Source organism: Pelophylax lessonae, assembly GCF_965119305.1.
Source record: "Pelophylax lessonae genome assembly, chromosome: 13".
Classification (NCBI taxonomy): Eukaryota; Metazoa; Chordata; class Amphibia; order Anura; family Ranidae; genus Pelophylax; species Pelophylax lessonae.
Genome location: NC_138780.1, coordinates 18,050,386 through 18,068,488, shown reverse-complemented (window position 1 = coordinate 18,068,488; position 18,103 = coordinate 18,050,386). Strand labels below are relative to the sequence as shown.

General features: G+C 42.0%; 1 protein-coding gene across 1 annotated transcript in view; it reads right to left on the bottom strand.

Annotated features, from left to right (window-relative positions):
• The window catches only part of NTRK1 (neurotrophic receptor tyrosine kinase 1), a 157,631-nt gene that overhangs the window by 86,637 nt on the left and 52,891 nt on the right, over window positions 1-18,103 (bottom strand). Inside the window, exons 2-3 of the mRNA XM_082275725.1 lie at window positions 6,652-6,726; window positions 978-1,049 (exon numbers count right to left, since the gene is read on the bottom strand). Coding sequence (XP_082131851.1) covers window positions 978-1,049; window positions 6,652-6,726 — 147 coding nt within the window. The remainder of the gene's footprint in view (window positions 1-977; window positions 1,050-6,651; window positions 6,727-18,103) is intronic.

Genomic DNA, 18,103 nt, shown 5'->3' with positions numbered 1-18,103 from the left:
CCATGACCTCGGGTCCAGGAGCCTAACAATCCAAGTAGCTTGTTTCCTAGGCCACCAAGGCACAATTTCATGCCTACTCAATATTAATGTTTTTTCTGAATATGTACATAACAGGTCCCTTTACAAGGTCCTTGAAAGCCCAAATGTGTCTTCAAGCACCCTTTATATCGATCCTATAGATGGGTGTTCATGGAGCTTTCTCTCCCTGTTCCTGGATGCACCATCCAAGTCCATGGAGCTTTCCCTCCCAGTTCTTGGCTGCACCATCCAAGTTCCCATGACCTCGGGTCCAGGATCCTGACAATCCAAGTAGCTTGTTTCCAAGGCCACCAAGGCACAATTTTATGCCTACTCAATATTAATGTTTTTTTCTGAATATGTACATAACAGGTCCCTTTACAAGGTCCTTGAAAGCCCAAATGTGTCTTCAAGCACCCTTTATATTGATCCTATAGATCGGTGTCCATGGAGCTTTCTCTCCCTGTTCCTGGATGCACCATCCAAGTTGCCATGACCTTGGATCCAGCAGCCTTACAATCCAAGTAGCTTGTTTCCATAGCCACCAAGGCACTGTCATAAGTTTGTGATCAAGGGTCAAAGTTGGACCTGAAATTGAGGTCTAGGTGGACAGTACCCCTGGGATTTGGAAGCTCTTTACAGGATGTGCCAGATCCTCACTGGCACATTTTTGTGCCTGCTCAATAATCATGTTTGTTTCCGAATATTCATGTAACAGGCCCCTTTACTAGGTACTTAAAAAACCTGATTTGAACCTGTAATCTCAAATTTGGAGTTTTGGCTGTTTGAAGTAAACACATTGGTCTGGTGGATATTAACAAAAATAAATCATCTTTTAGAAGGTGAAATATGAAGCAAATTTTCTTTTTGATTCACGATTTCCATTCTTTGCTCTGTGTTTCATTCCAAAATAAAAAAAAAGAAAGAAACAAAATCAGCTCTACAGAAGGATCACTTACATGTGAGTCATATTGGGATTCATCTCAAAAGCATCTTTAGAAATATATTTGAGCCCGGTGTTAGAAATGGTCCTGTGGATACAAAACATAAAAGCAACTAAGGATCAGTTGAATAATTGTCCCCAAATCCCGTACCAAGGACCCTAACGTGAGCCTGTACTTAATCTGAAATGGCCGATAAAATGAAATGATACTACAGTACTCCAGCTAGGAAATGAGGCAGGCTCTATCTTATTTACTGCAGCTTCCAATGTGCATTGTGAGAAGCTCACAATGTGCAGTGAAAACAGAGTAAGCAATTTCAGTCAAGGAAAGGAGCCTGTAAAACTATACAAATTCGAAGGTAAACTGAAGTTCACCTTTAGATTTTTGGATCAGTATGAGAGCCAGGCAGCTAGCATTTTCAGAAATGTAATCAGCAATGGCAACCTGCATATTCCTTGAGTACAGGTCCTTTTAATGTAAATCATTTTATCCGTAATTATTTTTCATCAACAATCTTGCAACTCTATGCATACATTTTTGTTCATTATATGCAGATTCTGCTTGTTAATACTACTGGACATCTGAACTAACCCCCACCCCAGCACCTTACTTACCTGAGTTGCACAACCAAGGTCTGGACCGGTGTTTCCATCCTCAGGCATAAAATTATTTCAGTGCTGGCTGCACTTGTATACCATTGAGTCTTCAATGACTTGAATGAGACCATATAATGAGGATCTCAAAATATGGCCCCATTCAAGTTAATGTAAAGGCAGCACTAAGGAGAATTTCATAGCCAAGGACGTACACACCACTGAGGTAAGTAAAGGACTGGTCAGGGGTTAAAGTAGTTCAGTTTAGCTCAGGAGTAGGGATGAGCTTGCTTTTGTTCGGACCCAAGTCCAAGTCTGGAAACCAGCTGCCATTCCTGGTCCACGAGCTGCCACCGTCTAATGTCATTGACTTAATATGGTCATGTTAGGTCAATGATATCATGAGCATTCCCACCACTTTGTAATCCCCAGGCCTGCAGCTCATTGGACTAGGAATGACATCTGGCTTTACAGTTTTTGACTAACTAAGGGTGGGATGGGAAGGGGGGGGGGGGTTGGCTAAGTAGACCTTAGCTTGTCTTTTAAATCAACCTGTCCTTCAAAACCTTTGCTTTAAGGGTTAGCCTACATGGACCTCGAAGCTAACTATGATATCAAGTTAAGTTGAGGTCACTTTAAGCGTACATTGTTCCATTAAATCCAACTCAAACTCTGCTTTCCACATCCTTCAAAAATTCGTCATAATCTGTTGGGAGCAAGCTAGAAATTCAATTGTATACTAACCATAGGAGGCTGGCTGCATTTGAGCACCATTGAGTTCCCATTGACTTGAATGAAGTAACTTACCGAGGATCTCTAACTTCGGCTCCATTCAAGTTAATTTACAGGTATGGGCAGCACTTAAGAGATTTTTATAGCTAAGGATGTAAACACTGGACTGGACCACTGCTGTGCAACAGAGGTAAGTAATGGGCTGGGTGAAGTAGTTCAGTTTAACTCAGAATTAAGGATGAGCTTGCTTTTATTTTGAACTAGTTTGGGTTCTAACCTGGAAGCCAGCTGTCATTCTTGGTCCACTGTCCAATGTCATTGACCTAATACAGCAATGTGGTCATTTTAGTTCAAAGATGTCACAAGCAATCCCGTACCTTGGTAATCCCCCAGCCTGCAGCTCATTTGACCATGAATGACAGCTGACTTTTGGATTTGGACCCGAACCTGGTTCTAAACAAATACAGGAGGACTTGGTCAAGGTATCAATGGACCAAGAATGACAGCGGACTTTTGGGTTTAGATCTGAACTCAGTACTGAACAAACCCAGGAGAGATAGGACAAGGTAACAATGGACCAAGAATGACAACTGACTTTTGGATTTAGGCCTGAATCCGGTTCTGAACAAACCCAGAAGGGCTTAGTGAAGGTAGCATTGGACTAAGAAAGACAGTTAACTTTTGGATTATTAATGAGGATCTCAAAGTATGGCCCCATTCAAGTTAATGTAAAGGCAGCACTTAGGAGAATTTCATAGGCAAGGACGTACACACCGCTGCTGTGCCACAGAGGTAAGTAAAGGACCGGTCAGGGGTTAAAGTAGTTCAATTTAGCTCAGGAGTAGGGATGAGCTTGCTTTTGTTTAGACCCAAGTCCAAATCTGGAAACCAGCTGCCATTCCTGGTCCACGAGCTGCCACCGTCTAATGTCATTGACTTAATATGGCCATGTTAGCTCAATGATATCATGAGCATTCCCACCACTTTGTAATCCCCAGGCCTGCAGCTCATTCGACCAGGAATGACAGCTGGCTTTTGGATTAAGACCTTAACCTGGTTCTGAACAGACCCAGGAGGGCTTGGTGAAGGAAGCATTGGACCAAGAATGACAGCTGACTTTTGGATTTAGACCTGAACCCAGTTCTAAACAAACCCAGGAGGGATGGGACAAGGTAACATTGGACCAAAAATGACAGCTAATTTTTGGATTTGGGAGAGAGAAACAATATTAATGGGAGTCTGGCGCTCCAAGATTCCAATGTTTCAGAGTCACCTAAACTTGTTAAAGAAAGGGCTGGGAAATAGAGTCTGCTGTCCATGCAGGAAGCTGGTTGCACTGTGATTAGGCTGCCATTCTCAGAGTGTGCACATGCTCTGTGCATGTACAAGAGAGAAGAAAGGAGGGGGGGGCGCCACTAAGTGCCATATTATAAGGAATGCGTTTATTGCAGAAGATTAAAAACACTTACTAACGGGTAAGGAATAATAGGCATCTCTAGGAGTGGAGGTCTATCTCCTACTGCTGCATCGTGGAGGACTTGATCTCTCCAACGTCATTGGGGCTGCAGGCCTGCTTCCACGTTTGGCCTTGAAAAGGAGCGTAACCTCGCTTTTTAGTCTCCACGGACTCTGTGTTCAGGACTCCCTGCCCCATACCGGTGACGTCACTTCCTCTTCTGCGTTCCATGCTGGCCAAACGCGGAAGCACTACGGAGGAACAACAGCCCTTCATCCCCAGTGACGTTGGAGCGATCAAGTCCTCCAGGATGCAGCAGTAGGAGATAGACCTCCACTCTTAGAGATGCCTATCGTTCCTTACCCATTTATAAGTGTTTTTAATCCTCTGCATTAAATGCATTCCTTATAATACCGCACTTAGTGGCGCCTACCCCCCTTCCTTCAATTTTTGGATTTGGACCTGGACTTGGCTCTGAACAAACCCAGGGGGGATTAATGAAGGTAGCATTAATTTAGGTAGCTCTTAGGACGTCATCGGAAGTGACGAAACACGTCAGCTTGGACCGCATAGCGTCGTTGCGTCACGCAGGTGGAGCGCAAGCCGGAAGCCAGCTCACCATACCGCGAGGAGGACGTGCAGCCCGCACCGCTGACCACCAGTGACACTGTACTTCTGCTTTTTATTATCTTGAACCCGTATATTGGGTAATAAACTCTTTTGAACTCTAACATACTACACTATTTGGAGCATTCTTTTTCCCTCCCTACTACACCTGGTTGTTTGTCCTGGAGCCTAAGGAGCCGTTACCAGCCCATAGGACCACACATAAAGGGAACCCATCTAGCCCAGGGGTCTTATAAACTAGAATGGTTCTAGTGCCATATGGCATTTAGGACCCACTAGATCTGGTAAGTGACCCAACTTATTAATTCACTTGGGACCAGAAATTGCTGACATAGCCAATCAAGCCTGAGCACGTGCACCATGAATTCTGAAGATTCACTCACTAAAGACATTATACCTTTTTTTGAGCACAAAGTCACCATATTCTCTGGACTGTTCATTTATTCAATTTTATATTGTTGATTGTGATTTATTAATTTATAATTTTATTATTTATACACCCAGTCACTTATGCACTTTATGACACTGTTTTAATTATTTATTGGGAATTTTGATGATCCAAAGTATTTCTTATTGATATTAATTTATGATATACCTTTTGTTTACATACTCACATTTATCATAGAATTTGGAATGGATATTGCTATCCATTAGTTTATTTTAACAGTAAGCGCTGTATTTGGTCTCCAAAGACCATTCACCTTTTATTCATTTAGGTAGACCTGGACTTTTAAATCAACACTGACAAATTAAACTATTGCTTAACCACTTGAAGTCTGCTCACATTGCTGCTACTGCAGCAATGTGGCTCGTTATCGTCCAGAGACGTAGACCTACGTCGCTGGACTCCTCCCCCTGTAGGCGGCGCTCACGCGCCGCCGGAGGCGCGCTCCTCTGTTTTCAGTTACAGCGGGAGTCGGGCCAGGGGAGAAGCTGCGGCGATTGCCGCTGCTCTTCCCCGATCGTCGGGGAATCGAGTGTGGAGATCCGCCCGCTTGTGTAAACAGAGCGGGCGGATCTCCTAAGTAACAGGCAGGGACAAATAGCAGGGTTCAGCATAGCTGAACATGCGATCTGTCCCTGACTCACTCAGTCACCTCCCCCCACATACATTAGTAAGCACCAGGCATACATTAACCCCTCCCTCTCCAATAAAATTAACCCCTTCCCTGCCAGTGTCATTTTTACTGTAACAGTGCATATATATAGCACTGATTACTGCAGTAATGTCACTGGTAACCCCAAAAGTGTCAAAAATGTCAGTCAAGGGTACGATCTGTCCGCCGCAATGTCGCAGTCCCGCAAAAAAAATCGCAGATCGCCACCATTACTCGTTAAAAAAAAAAATACCAAAAATGACAGAAATCTTTCCCTTAGTTAGTAAACGCAATAACTTTTGCGCAAACCAATCAAAATGCACTTATTGTGATTTTTGTTACCAAACATAGGTAGCAGAAAACAAACTGGCCAAAAATTTTAAAAAAATTTGATTTTTACATTTTTTTGGGGGGGAATTTCATATAAAAATTTTTAAAAATATTGTTATTTTTTCAAAATAAAAGCTCTTTTTTTGTTTATAGCGCAAAAAGTAAAAACCGCACAGGTGATCAAATACCACCAAAAGAAAGCTCTGTTTGTGGGAAAAAAAGGACGTAAATTTCGTTTGGTTATGGCGTCGCACGACCGCGCAATTGTCAATTAAAGTCGCACAGCGCCGAATCGCAAAAAGTGGCCCAGACGTAAGACAGCAAAATCCTCCGGTGGTAAAGTGGTTATAGGGTTAGCATACATGAACCTCTGAGCTAACTTTAAGATCAAGTTGAGGTCACTTTAACCTACATTGTTCCCTTAAATCCAACTCAAGTTCTGCTTTACACATCCTTCAAATATGCTTCATAAACTGTTGGAAGCAAAACTACAAATGCCAATGTATTTTAGCCCTAGGAGGACTTTATTGGACAGAACAAGGATGCTTTGGCAGATTTAGTATGTAAAACATAATATAACACCAGCTTTAATTAAAATGAAGACGGGACAGTTGACGATGAAATATGAGTTTCACAAATGGCCCAATCCTTTAAGGGGATGCTGCACTGACCTTGGTTCCCATCCTGCCTCAGACACTCTCCTTTCAGGTCATCCCTTCATTCAAGGTCACTTCCCTACTCCCTAAACATCCTGAACCATCCATCTTTCTTCCCCCCTGGTGGCTATGGGAGACGTGATGACAAGAAAAATTAATGTCTGTCCACTGGGAGACAAGCGAGGGCTGAGTACTCACAGATTTTTTAGCTCTCTGAAGTTCTTCATGTCCGCCTGTGTTAGGTTCAACAAGTCCTTCTGATTCTCGATCACCCTGTTGGAAGAGACAGATACATCAATCAAAATTTAAGGAGTCCCCTGGGCGAGAGATGCAAAGAGACCTGGAGGCCGCAGCGTCTCCGTTACAATGTCACAGTCTGGGTCATTATAATGTGACGCTTCGCTGCGCATAATCACTAGCCTTTATGTGATCACCACAGAAGGGGACACTTTTTTAATAGAACACAAAGAAATGTAACAAAATATAAAAACATAAATAGCCCAAAGTTAATTTACCTATAGTGCCCCGGTGCCCAACCTACTGCTGGGGGGGCTGCATGTGGCTTTTTGGTACTTAGGTTGACAAGTGACCAATGGAAAAAAAATAAAAACGCCTGTAATCTGCCCAAAAAGAAGCTCATGTACTTTTTTAAGCGTTTGGGCGTTTTGCTTAAAATGTCAAAATGCTCAGATGTGAATAGGGGCCATTGAAATGAATAGGATTTGTCTTGTTGGGCGTTTTTTGAGCTGATCCTAGAGCAGAAAAACGCCCCAAAACGCCTACATGTGAACTTAGCCCAACTGGCAATTGCACGGTCATGCAACACTGTATTTACATTTTTATTGTTTTATTTTCACACAAAGAGAGCTTTCTTTTGGTGGTGTTTGATCACCACTGTGTTTATTTTTTTTTTATTTTTTATTATATAAACGAAAAAAGATGAAACATTTTGAAAAAAATATATATTTTTTTACTTTCTGCTATAAAATATATCCAATAAATTAAATTTCTTCAAACATTTAGGCCAAAATGTATTCTGCTACGTCTTTGGTAAAAAAAATAAGTGTATATTAATTGGTTTGCGAGAAAGTTATAGCGTCTACAAACAATGGTATATACTGTATAATGGAATTATAATTGACTTTCTTTATACTAGTAATGATGGTGATTAGGGACTTAAAGTGGGGCTGTGTGATAGCGTGGTGGGAAATCTGACACTACCTGACACTTTGTAGGAACTAACTGCCACACTGACTTCCCTAGTGACACTAATACAGTGATCAGTGCTAATAATATACATAGTCACCGTACTAATGACACTGGCTTGTAAAGTGTATAATACATGTTGATATTTACTAAAGATCGATTTGTTTCTTTTCCCTGCTTTGCAGGGGGAAAAAACTAAGCGATCGTTCCTCTGTACAGAACTCTGTATTGATTGTCAACACAGAGCTCTGGGCTGTGATTCGACACAGGTGACCAGCAGGTCCTGGGCATGAATCACTGGCCGAAAACTGCTGAGAAACTCCCACTGTGTCAAATCGAAATCTGCTGAGAAACTCCCACTGTGTCAAATCACAGGGGGGGTAGGCAGGTGGGAGCAATCGCCTGAAAACCGGAAACAGGTACGGCTATGTCCCTACACCATTAGGAGCCACCCTGTCGCAGTATAAGTACTGTGGTGGGTCGGCAAGTGGTTAATGAATTGTTCAGAAAGCAATATCAAATGTGAAGCAAGCTATTTTAGAGTGGGCTACTGTAGGAGGAAACACCAATTTGTTAACCACTTGCCGACCGAGTACGGTAATAGTACTGCGGCAAAGTGGTTCGTTATCGTCCAGTCACGTAGTATTACGTGACTGGACACTCCCCCTTCTGGGCGGCGCTTGCGCGCCGCCGGAGGCTCGCTCCCGCTGTTTTCATTCACAGCGGGAGTCGGGCCAGGGGAGGAGCAGCGGCGATTGCCGCTGCTCTGCCCCGATCGCCGGGGATCTAGTGTGGAGATCCGCCCGCTGTGTGTAAACACAGCGGGCGGATCTCCATAGTGACAGATCGGACTGTTCAGCATAGCTGGACATCCGATCTGTCCATGACTCACTCAGGCCCCTCCCCCCCTACACGTCAGTAAGCACCAGGCATACATTAACCCCTCCCTCTCCAATAAAATTAACCCCTTCCCTGCCAGTGTCATTTTTACAGTAACAGTGCATATATATAGCACTGATTACTGTAGTAATGTCACTGGTAACCCCAAAAGTGTCAAAAATGTCAGTCAAGGGTCCGATCTGTCCGCCGCAATGTCGCAGTCCCACAAAAAAAATCGCAGATCGCCGCCATTACGCGTTAAAAAAAAAAAACACCAAAAATGACAGAAATCTTTCCCTTTGTTAGTAAACGCAATAACTTTTGCGCAAACCAATCAAAATACGCTTATTGTGATTTTTTTTACCAAACATAGGTAGCAGAAAACAAATTGGCCAAAAATTTTTAAAAAATTGGTTTTTACATCTTTTTTGGGGGGAATTTCATATAAAAAAATGTTAAAAATATTGTTATTTTTTCAAAATAAACGCTCTTTTTTTGTTTATAGCGCAAAAAGTAAAAATCGCACAGGTGATCAAATACCACCAAAAGAAAGCTCTGTTTATCAGAAAAAAAGGACGTAAATTTCGTTTGGGTACGGCGTCGCACGACCGCGCAATTGTCAGTTGAAGTCGCACAGCGCCGAATCGCAAAAAGTGGCCTGGACGGAAGACAGCAAAATCCTCCGGTGGTAAAGTGGTTAAGGGACTGTAAGTTATCTCTAGCTGACCCATGTAAGGTGTCTCCAGTCTACGGTGAACCCTAAAGCATAGCCTCAGTCTCCGACATATCCTTATACTAATGCATATCCCCAGACTCAAACAATTCCTGTTTCTAAAGAATATCCCCATTCTTCAACAATTCCTTATCCTAAAGAATATCCCCAGACTCTAGCAATTCCTGATCCTAAAGAATATCCCCAGTCGAAAGCAATTCCTGATACTAAAGCATATCCCCGTTTTTCAATTCTTCAATGATTCCTGATTCTAAAGTTTATCCCCAGTCTCCAACAATTCTTATTTCTAAAGCATATCCCCAGTCTCCAACAATTCCTGATCCTGAAGTGTATCCCCAGTTTCCATCAACCCTACGTCTAAAGCATATCAGCAGTCTCCAACAGCCCTAATCCTAAAGCATATCACCAGTTTCCAACAATTCCTGATCCTAAAGTATACCCCCAGTCTCTAACAATTATAATCCCAAAGCATACCCACAGTCTCCGACATCCCAAATTCCAAAGCATCTCTCCAGTCTTCAACAATTCCTGAACCTAAAGTATATTTTCAGTCTTCAACAATTCCTGATCCTAAAGCATATCTCCAGTCTCCAACAATTCCTGATCCTAAAGCGTATCCCCAGTTTCCGTCAACCCTACGTCTAAAGCATATCAGCAGTCTCCAACAGCCCTAATCCTAAAGCATATTACCAGTTTCCATCAATTCCTGATCCTAAAGCATACCCCCAGTCTCTAACAATTATAATCCCAAAGCATACCCACAGTCTCCGACATCCCAAATTCCAAAGCATCTCTCCAGTCTTCAACAATTCCTGAACCTAAAGTATATTTTCAGTCTTCAACAATTCCTGATCCTAAAGCATATCTCCAGTCCTCAACAATTCCTGATCCTAAAGCATATTCCCGGTCTTTAAACATTCCTGATCCTAAAGCATGTCTCCAGTCTGTGACCATTCCTGATCCTAAAGCATATCTCCATTCTTCAACAATTCCTGATCCTAAAGCATATTTCCAGTCTTCAACAATTGCCGATCCTAAAGCATATTCCCGGTCTCTGGCAACCCTAATAATAAAGCATGCCTAAAACATATCTCCAGTCTCCGATAATTCCTGATCCTAAAGCATATTACCAGTCCCTGACAACCTTAATCCTAAAGTGCATCCCCAGTTTCTGATAATTCCTGATCCTAATGCATATCCCTAGTCTCCGACAACCCTAATCCTAAAGCAGATCCCAGTTTCCAACAACCCTAATCCTAAAGAATATCCCTAGTCTCTGACTGCCCTAATCCTAAAGCATATCTCCAGTCTCCAAAAAATTCTGAACCTATAGTATATCCCTAGTCTCCAACAATTCTTAATTCCTAATATTTACTATGTCAATACTTAGAGCTTCAGCCATAACCCTTCATTGTAATAATAATAACCTCTGTCACGTTTTTGTTGCTGTATGTACCCCGCAAGGTAGACTTCCCTGATTCGTGAAACTCCATTGACGACACAGACTGCAGCAAAAACACTTTTTGTAGAAGAGTGTAGAAGATCTAGAACATCTATTGGGGTCCAAAGTCCTGTCTCAGCTACCCCATTTTGTCTCAATTCTTGTCTTGGTGTCACAATCATATCAATGAAAAGTTTTGAATAAAGTTGGACTTTACTAGAAACAATTACGATACTATTAAGCCTTATAGAGGTTTTTGAATGCTGGCCCTGAACAGCAGATATATGACTGGCAACACAATTACTTATACTGTATAAGGAGCCACCCAGTTTCTAGACATACATCATTAGTTCAGAGCTCAAAAAAGACCACCTGGCCCGGGGAACCAAATATGAAAATGTCTCCCAGCTGGGCAATTATTTTCATGGACTTTGTTCTTTGGTCATCGGCTCTGAGAAGCCTTTGAAAAGACCTCAGGGGTTATATGGAGACTGACATTTACAAATTACTCATTTTGGAGATCAATGACTCCACACTGCCACATCTGGGTGATGGATGCAACTACCTTATGACAAGAGGACGTGGTACCCCGGAGAAGTCTATCCGCTCTATGGCTTTATGATGATACCATTAAAAAGAAAATTAGTCAGGGTCAATATAACCAGTAAACATAAATCAGTTCACATTATGTGGATTTAAATTTTCTTTTAGCTTGATCCTGACCAGCTGACCAATTGCACTTAATTAGACAAGTCTGTTGAGAGGGATGGGGTCACTGGTGGACAGAGATAAGTGGCTCCTTGCTGTTATCTCACATCTCTGATGCAGTAATGCTGGAAAAAGGGGTAGCAGTTGCAGCCAGGATCCTACTCCTGGGGGGCCACGTCCTTACCTAACAGTAACGAGCAAAAATGTGGCTAAATCACTCCATTAAGAGGAGAGGGGACAAATGTGCAAGGTGGAGAGAATTTTACAAGCTAATAGGGGTCATAGCAGTCTCTTTGTTGAGCTCTCGTGGTACTCTTTCTAGCAATGTCCATCACTCATGACACTCTCTCTAGTCATTTTCAGCTGTTATGACACTCTCTCTGGTAATGTCCAATCCTGAGGGCACTCTATGGTAATATCCATCTCTCATGACCATCTCACTCTGGTGTTGTAATGTGCACTTTGCACCATCTTTGCTAATGTCCTGCTCTGATGGTGCTGTCTCCTGTGATATCTAGCTCTCATGGCCCTCTCTCTGGTAATGTCCTGTGCTCATGGCACTCTCTTTGGTATTGTCCAGTCCTCAGGGCACTCTATCTGGTAAAATCCATCTGTCATGGAACTCTCTCTGGTAATGTCCAATGCTCATGGCACTCTCTTTGGTATTGTCCACTTGTCCAGTCCTCAGGGCACTCTATCTGGTAAATTCCATCTGTCATGGAACTCTCTCTGGTCATGTCCAGTGCTCATGGCACTCTCTTTGGTAATGTCCAGCTATGATGGTGCTCTCTCTGGTAATATCCAGCAGCTCATATGACCCTTCCACTGGTAACATCCAGCTTACATTGCAATCTCTCTGTTAATGTCCAGCGATCATAGCTCTCTCTCTTTCTCTGATAATGTCCAGTGATCATGGCACTCTCTCTGATAATGTCCAGTGATCATGGCACCCTCTCTGGTAATGTACAGCTCTCATTGCACTCTTTGGTAATGGCAAGCTCTTATGGCACTATCTGGTAATAGCAGGCTCTCATGGTACTCTCTGGTAATGTCCAGCTCTCATTGCACTCTCTGGTAATGACCAGCTCTTATTGCGCTCTCTGGTAATGTCCAGCTCTCATTGCGCTCTCTGGTAATGTCCAGCTCTCATTGCACTCTCTGGTAATGACCAGCTCTCATTGCACTCTGTGGTAATGTACAGCTCTCATTGCACTCTCTGGTAATGTCCAGCTCTCATTGCACTCTCTGGTAATGACCAGCTCCCATGGCACTCTCTAGTAATGATCAGATGGTAATGTCCAGCTCTTATCACACTCTCTGGTAATGACCAGCTGTCATGGCGCTGTCTATTAATGTCTAGATCTCATGGTACTGTCTCTGGTAATGTCTTGTGCTCATAGCAATCTCTCTGGTAATGACCAGCGATCATGGCACTCCCCTGATAACATACAACTCACACGGCAATCCCTCTGGTAATGTCCAGCTCTCATTACGCTCTTTCTGGTAATGCTAAGATCTCATGGCACTCTCTCTGATAATTTCTAGCTTTTATGGCACTCTCTCTGGAAATATCCAGCTTTCTTTGCATTTTCAGTAACACGGCTGTCATAGGGCTATCATGGATAAAATTCAGACTGTAACGGAACCGCGACCCCAAAATGTGCTTGTGTGCTTCCATCAGAATACTGCTTCCTTCAGTCTTGAACATAGATATCAGATATTCTAGCTGCCCCCATACAAAACTAGCCGAGAATAGCTTGTATAAGATCTGGAACCTTTATTGAACAAACTCACACAGAATATATACAAGATTGACATCCCCCTCCTGAACAGATTACTCCACCAGGTCACATGTCTGATTACATTATCCTATGCAGATGAAATTGTATACATAAATATATTTAACATATCTAAGGAACAGCCAACACAAACAGTACTCTACTTTCCCACTAGCAACTAATAGATAACAGTGATTTAATTAAATTGAGCTAATTAATTAGTAGACTTGCCATCATTGAGCTCATGAAGTACAATACACATTATTATAAGTGTAAACATATTACAACCTAAAACACAGACAATGCTTTGATTATTTAGAAGTCACAAACTTCATGGCCACAGGCTATAGGTCTCACAGTGTAAAGTGGGGTTACATCTTCATATATTTCTTAAAGTATGTTGTTGAGAAATACTACTGTCCCACTTGAAGTAATCCAACCATATTCTCAGTGTCCATTAAGTCCATAATTTTCTTGGTCACCCTGTGCCCCTAATAGATGCAGGGTGACTTACACATAAGAGGGGCCAGGGGGAGCTGGAAAATGGGTTTCCAGATCTCTCAAAGGTAAGTTGGGTTCCACGGACCCCCCCCCCCCCCCAACCAAAGTGACTCCCGTCACACACCCCCTTATGCTACTTAGCACTCTGTCAGATAAATATTACATCTCTGCCATTGTTAGGCAATGTGGACCTTTCATATTAGGTACCTTCAAGTCTCAAAGCGCAAGGGGCTGACTGGCAACTTTCGGCCCAGGGGGGCAAATATAAACCAGAGACCTATGGTGCAGTGACTCGGCCCCCCTCCTACTCCCCCTCTACCTGGTCTCCTCCTGACCCCCATTCCAGGCTGAAGCTCTCTACTCAACGGCCGAATCCCAGCCAGCAGCTGGGAGCTGGGAAAGCTCAGTAGTGGCTAGCTAGGGGCTAGGGGAGGAGAGTCTCCGGTAGGGCATGGAACCGGCCTCTGCTCAGACACAGTTTACACCAGGGGTCTTCAAACTATGGCCCTCCAGTTGTTCAGGAACTACAATTCCCATCACGCCCAGTCATGTCTGTGAATGTCAGAGTTTTACAATGCCTCATGAGATGTGTAGTTCCGCAACAGCTGGAGGGCCGTAGTGTGAAGATCCCTGGTTTACACCATCCATGCTGGGAGAGGAGTCCTACGCTCTGTCCTTGTCCTCATCCAGCATTCAGTAGGTCAGCAGCAGGGACTTTTTACTTCTCTTCTCCAAGAATCCTTTGGGAATGTCTGTGGCAGGAGCGGTGCATCCTTTTTACGGGGCATCAAAGCGGGGCATCAGTCCCCCCTGCCCCCAGGCCCAGTCCTCCCCTGCATAGCACTCACATACAAAACTCTTACCGCCCATATAGTTTTTTATACTTTTTGCTCATATAATTTATAAACATCTTTTCACATTCCCTATAAATATAATACTGCACATATAACAAATGCCGCATTTTACACTCAGCGTCATCTATTGATCTGCTATAAACACTCCACTTGATGTCATTCCCAGCACCCCCAGCTCTCTCCCTGTTGTTTTCATACACAGATAACCTGGGGGAGCAGACGGATGACATCTCTCTAGATGGGTTTTATATTTCTCTGTCCCTCTGCCCCCCCCCCCCTCCACCATGCGTAACACCCCCTCTTAAAGTGTGTGCCGTTAATGAAGTGGGTGTCCTATTTCACCATGAGGTCATCGGCAGAGAGGGGGGTCACCCATATTACCACCTTACAGAGATTGCATCTATTGCATGATACCGCTGATGAAAATATCGCCCCCAGATTAATGCGTCCTACATGTTACACGCACTCACATTGCTCCAACGACCCTCTCCGTCAAAACAACGGGCAAGGGCAGACAGGGGGGTGGGGGCGTGATGAATTTATAGCCAGAGGGGTCTTTGTACATATGAGACAAGTCATTGGGAAAGAGGAGCTAAACTTGCATCCATAGCAGGCTGTTCATACACATGAATGTTATGGGGGGAACTAATCATGCTAGATCTCTGTAGACAAGATTACCCACTTTAGGCTCGGGCCTACTTCTGAAACTTGTTGTTTACAAGTTAAAATCAGTATTTTTAGCTAGAAAATTACTTAGAACCCCCAAACATTATATATATATTTTTAGCAAAGACTCTGGAGAGTAAAATGACGTTCATTGCAATATTTTTGGTCACGCGGTATTTGCGCAGCGGTCTTTTTAACCACTTCTGGACCGAGCCCATTTCTGACACAAGTTAAAATCTGTATTTTTAGCTAGAAAATTACTTAGAACCCCCCCAAACATTTTATATATATATATATATATATATATATATATATATATATATTTATAGCAAAGACTCTGGAGAATAAAATGGCAGTCATTGCAATACTTGTCACGTGATATTTGTGCAGGGGTCTTTTTAGCCACTTCTGGGTCGGGCCTATTTCTGATACTTGTTGTTTACAAGTTAAGATCAGTATTTTTAGCTAAAAAAATTTTTTAGAACCCCCCAAACATTATATATATTTTTTTAGCAAAGACTCTAGAGACTAAAATGGCAGTCATTGCAATACTTGTTGTCACGCGATATTTGTGCAGCTGTCTTTTTAGCCACTTTTGGACCGGGCCTATTTCTGACACTTGTTGTTTACAAGTTAAAATCAGTATTTTTAGCTAGAAAATTACTTAGAACCCCCAAATATTATATATAATTTTTTAGCAAAGACTCTGGAGAGTAAAATGGCGGTCATTGCAATATTTTAGGCCACGCGGTATTTCCGCAGCGGTCTTTTTAGCCACTTCTGGACCGGGCCTATTTCTGACACTTGTTGTTTACAAGATAAAATCAGTATTTTTAGCTAGAAAATTACTTATAACCCCCAAATATTATATATATATATATATATATATATATATATATATAGCAAAGACTCTGGAGAATAAAATTGCAATACTTGTTGTCACGCAATATTTGTGCAGCAGTCTTTTTAGCCACTTCTGGACCGGGCCTATTTCTGACACTTGTTGTTTACAAGTTAAAATCAGTATTTTTAGCTAGAAAATTACTTAGAACCTCTAAACATGATATATATTTTTTTAGCAAAGACTCTGGAGAATAAAATGGCGGTCATTGCAATATTTTTTGTCACGCAGTATTTGCGCAGCGGTCTTTTTAACCACTTCTGGACCGAGCCTTTTTCTGACACAAGTAAAAATCAGTATTTTTAGCTAGAAAATTACTTAGAACCTCTAAACATGATATATATTTTTTAGCAAAGACTCTGGAGAATAAAATGGCGGTCATTGCAATACTTGTTGTCACGCGGTATTTGCGCAGCTGTCTTTTTAACCACTTCTGGAGTGGGCCTATTTCTGACACTTGTTGTTTACAAGTTAAAAACATTTTTTTTAGCTAGAGAAAATTATTTAGAACCCCCGAATATTATATATAACTTTTTAGCAAAGACTCTGGAGAGTAAAATGGCGGTCATTGCAATATTTTTTGTCACGCGGTATTTGCGCAGTGGTCTTTTTAACCACTTCTGGACCGAGCCCATTTCTGACACAAGTTAAAATCAGTATTTTTAGCTAGAAAATTACTTAGAACCCCCAAACATTATATATTATTTTTAGCAAAGACTCTGGAAAATAAAATGGCGGCCTTTGCAATATTTTTGGTCACGCGGTATTTGCGCAGCGGTCTTTTTAACCACTTCTGGACCGGGCCCATTTCTGACACTTGTTTACAAGATAAGATCAGTATTTTTAACTAGAAAATTACTTAGAACCCCCAAACATTATATATATATATATATATATATATATATTAGCAAATACTCTGGAGAGTAAAATGGCGGTCATTGCAATATTTTTTGTCACGCGGTATTTGCGCAGCGGTCTTTTGAACCACTTCTGGACCGGGCCCATTTCTGACACTTGTTGTTTACAAGTTAAAATCAGTATTTTGAGCTAGAAAATTACTTAGAACCCCCAAACATTATATATATTTTTTAGCAAAGAGTTTGGAGAATAAAATGGCGGTCATTGCAATATGTGTTATCACGAGGTATTTGCACAGCGGTCTTTTTAAACGCAATTTTTTTGGGGAAAAAATAAATTTCACTGCATTTTAAAAAAACTAAACAGTAAAATTTGCAAATTTTTGGTATATTGTGAAAGATGATGTCAGGCCGAGTAAATAGATACCTAACATGTTGCGGTTTTAAATTGCGCACAGTCGTGTAATGGCAACAAACTACGGTAACAAACAAACAAAGAGCTGGGGGGGGGGACACACCCTGAACATGCATTTCTAAAGCTGGTGCAGCTATGAACCAAGCAACAAACTACGGTACCTAAAAATCTCCATAGGCGACGCTTTAATAATTTTTAACCATTACCAGTTTAGAGTTACAGAGGAGGTCTTTTTCTAGAATTATTGCTCTCGCTCTGGCGATCGCGGCAATACCTCACATGTGTGGTTTGAACACCGTTTTAATTTTCAGCCGCGACTTACGTATGCGTTTTCTTTCGTACGCGAGCTCACGTCGATGGGGGCACTTTAAAGGGTTTTTTTGCCATTTATTTTATTTTATTTTTAGCACTGTTTTTAAAAAAAAAAAAAAATAAATCTCAACACTTTTATTGCTGTCACAAGGAATGTAAACATCCCTTGTGACAGTAGGAGGCAAAGACAGGTACTCTTTATGGAGGGATCGGGGGTCTAAAAAACCCTAAACCCTTCCTTCAAAGTATTCAAAATGCCGAAATCTGCATTTTTAAATATTGACAGTTTTTTTAAAATTCGGCGTCGTTAGCCGCCGAGTAAACCAGAAGTGACGTTGTGACGCTGTGACGTCGTCGTGACGTCACTTCTGGTTTACTACATTGGAGACCCGATTAAAG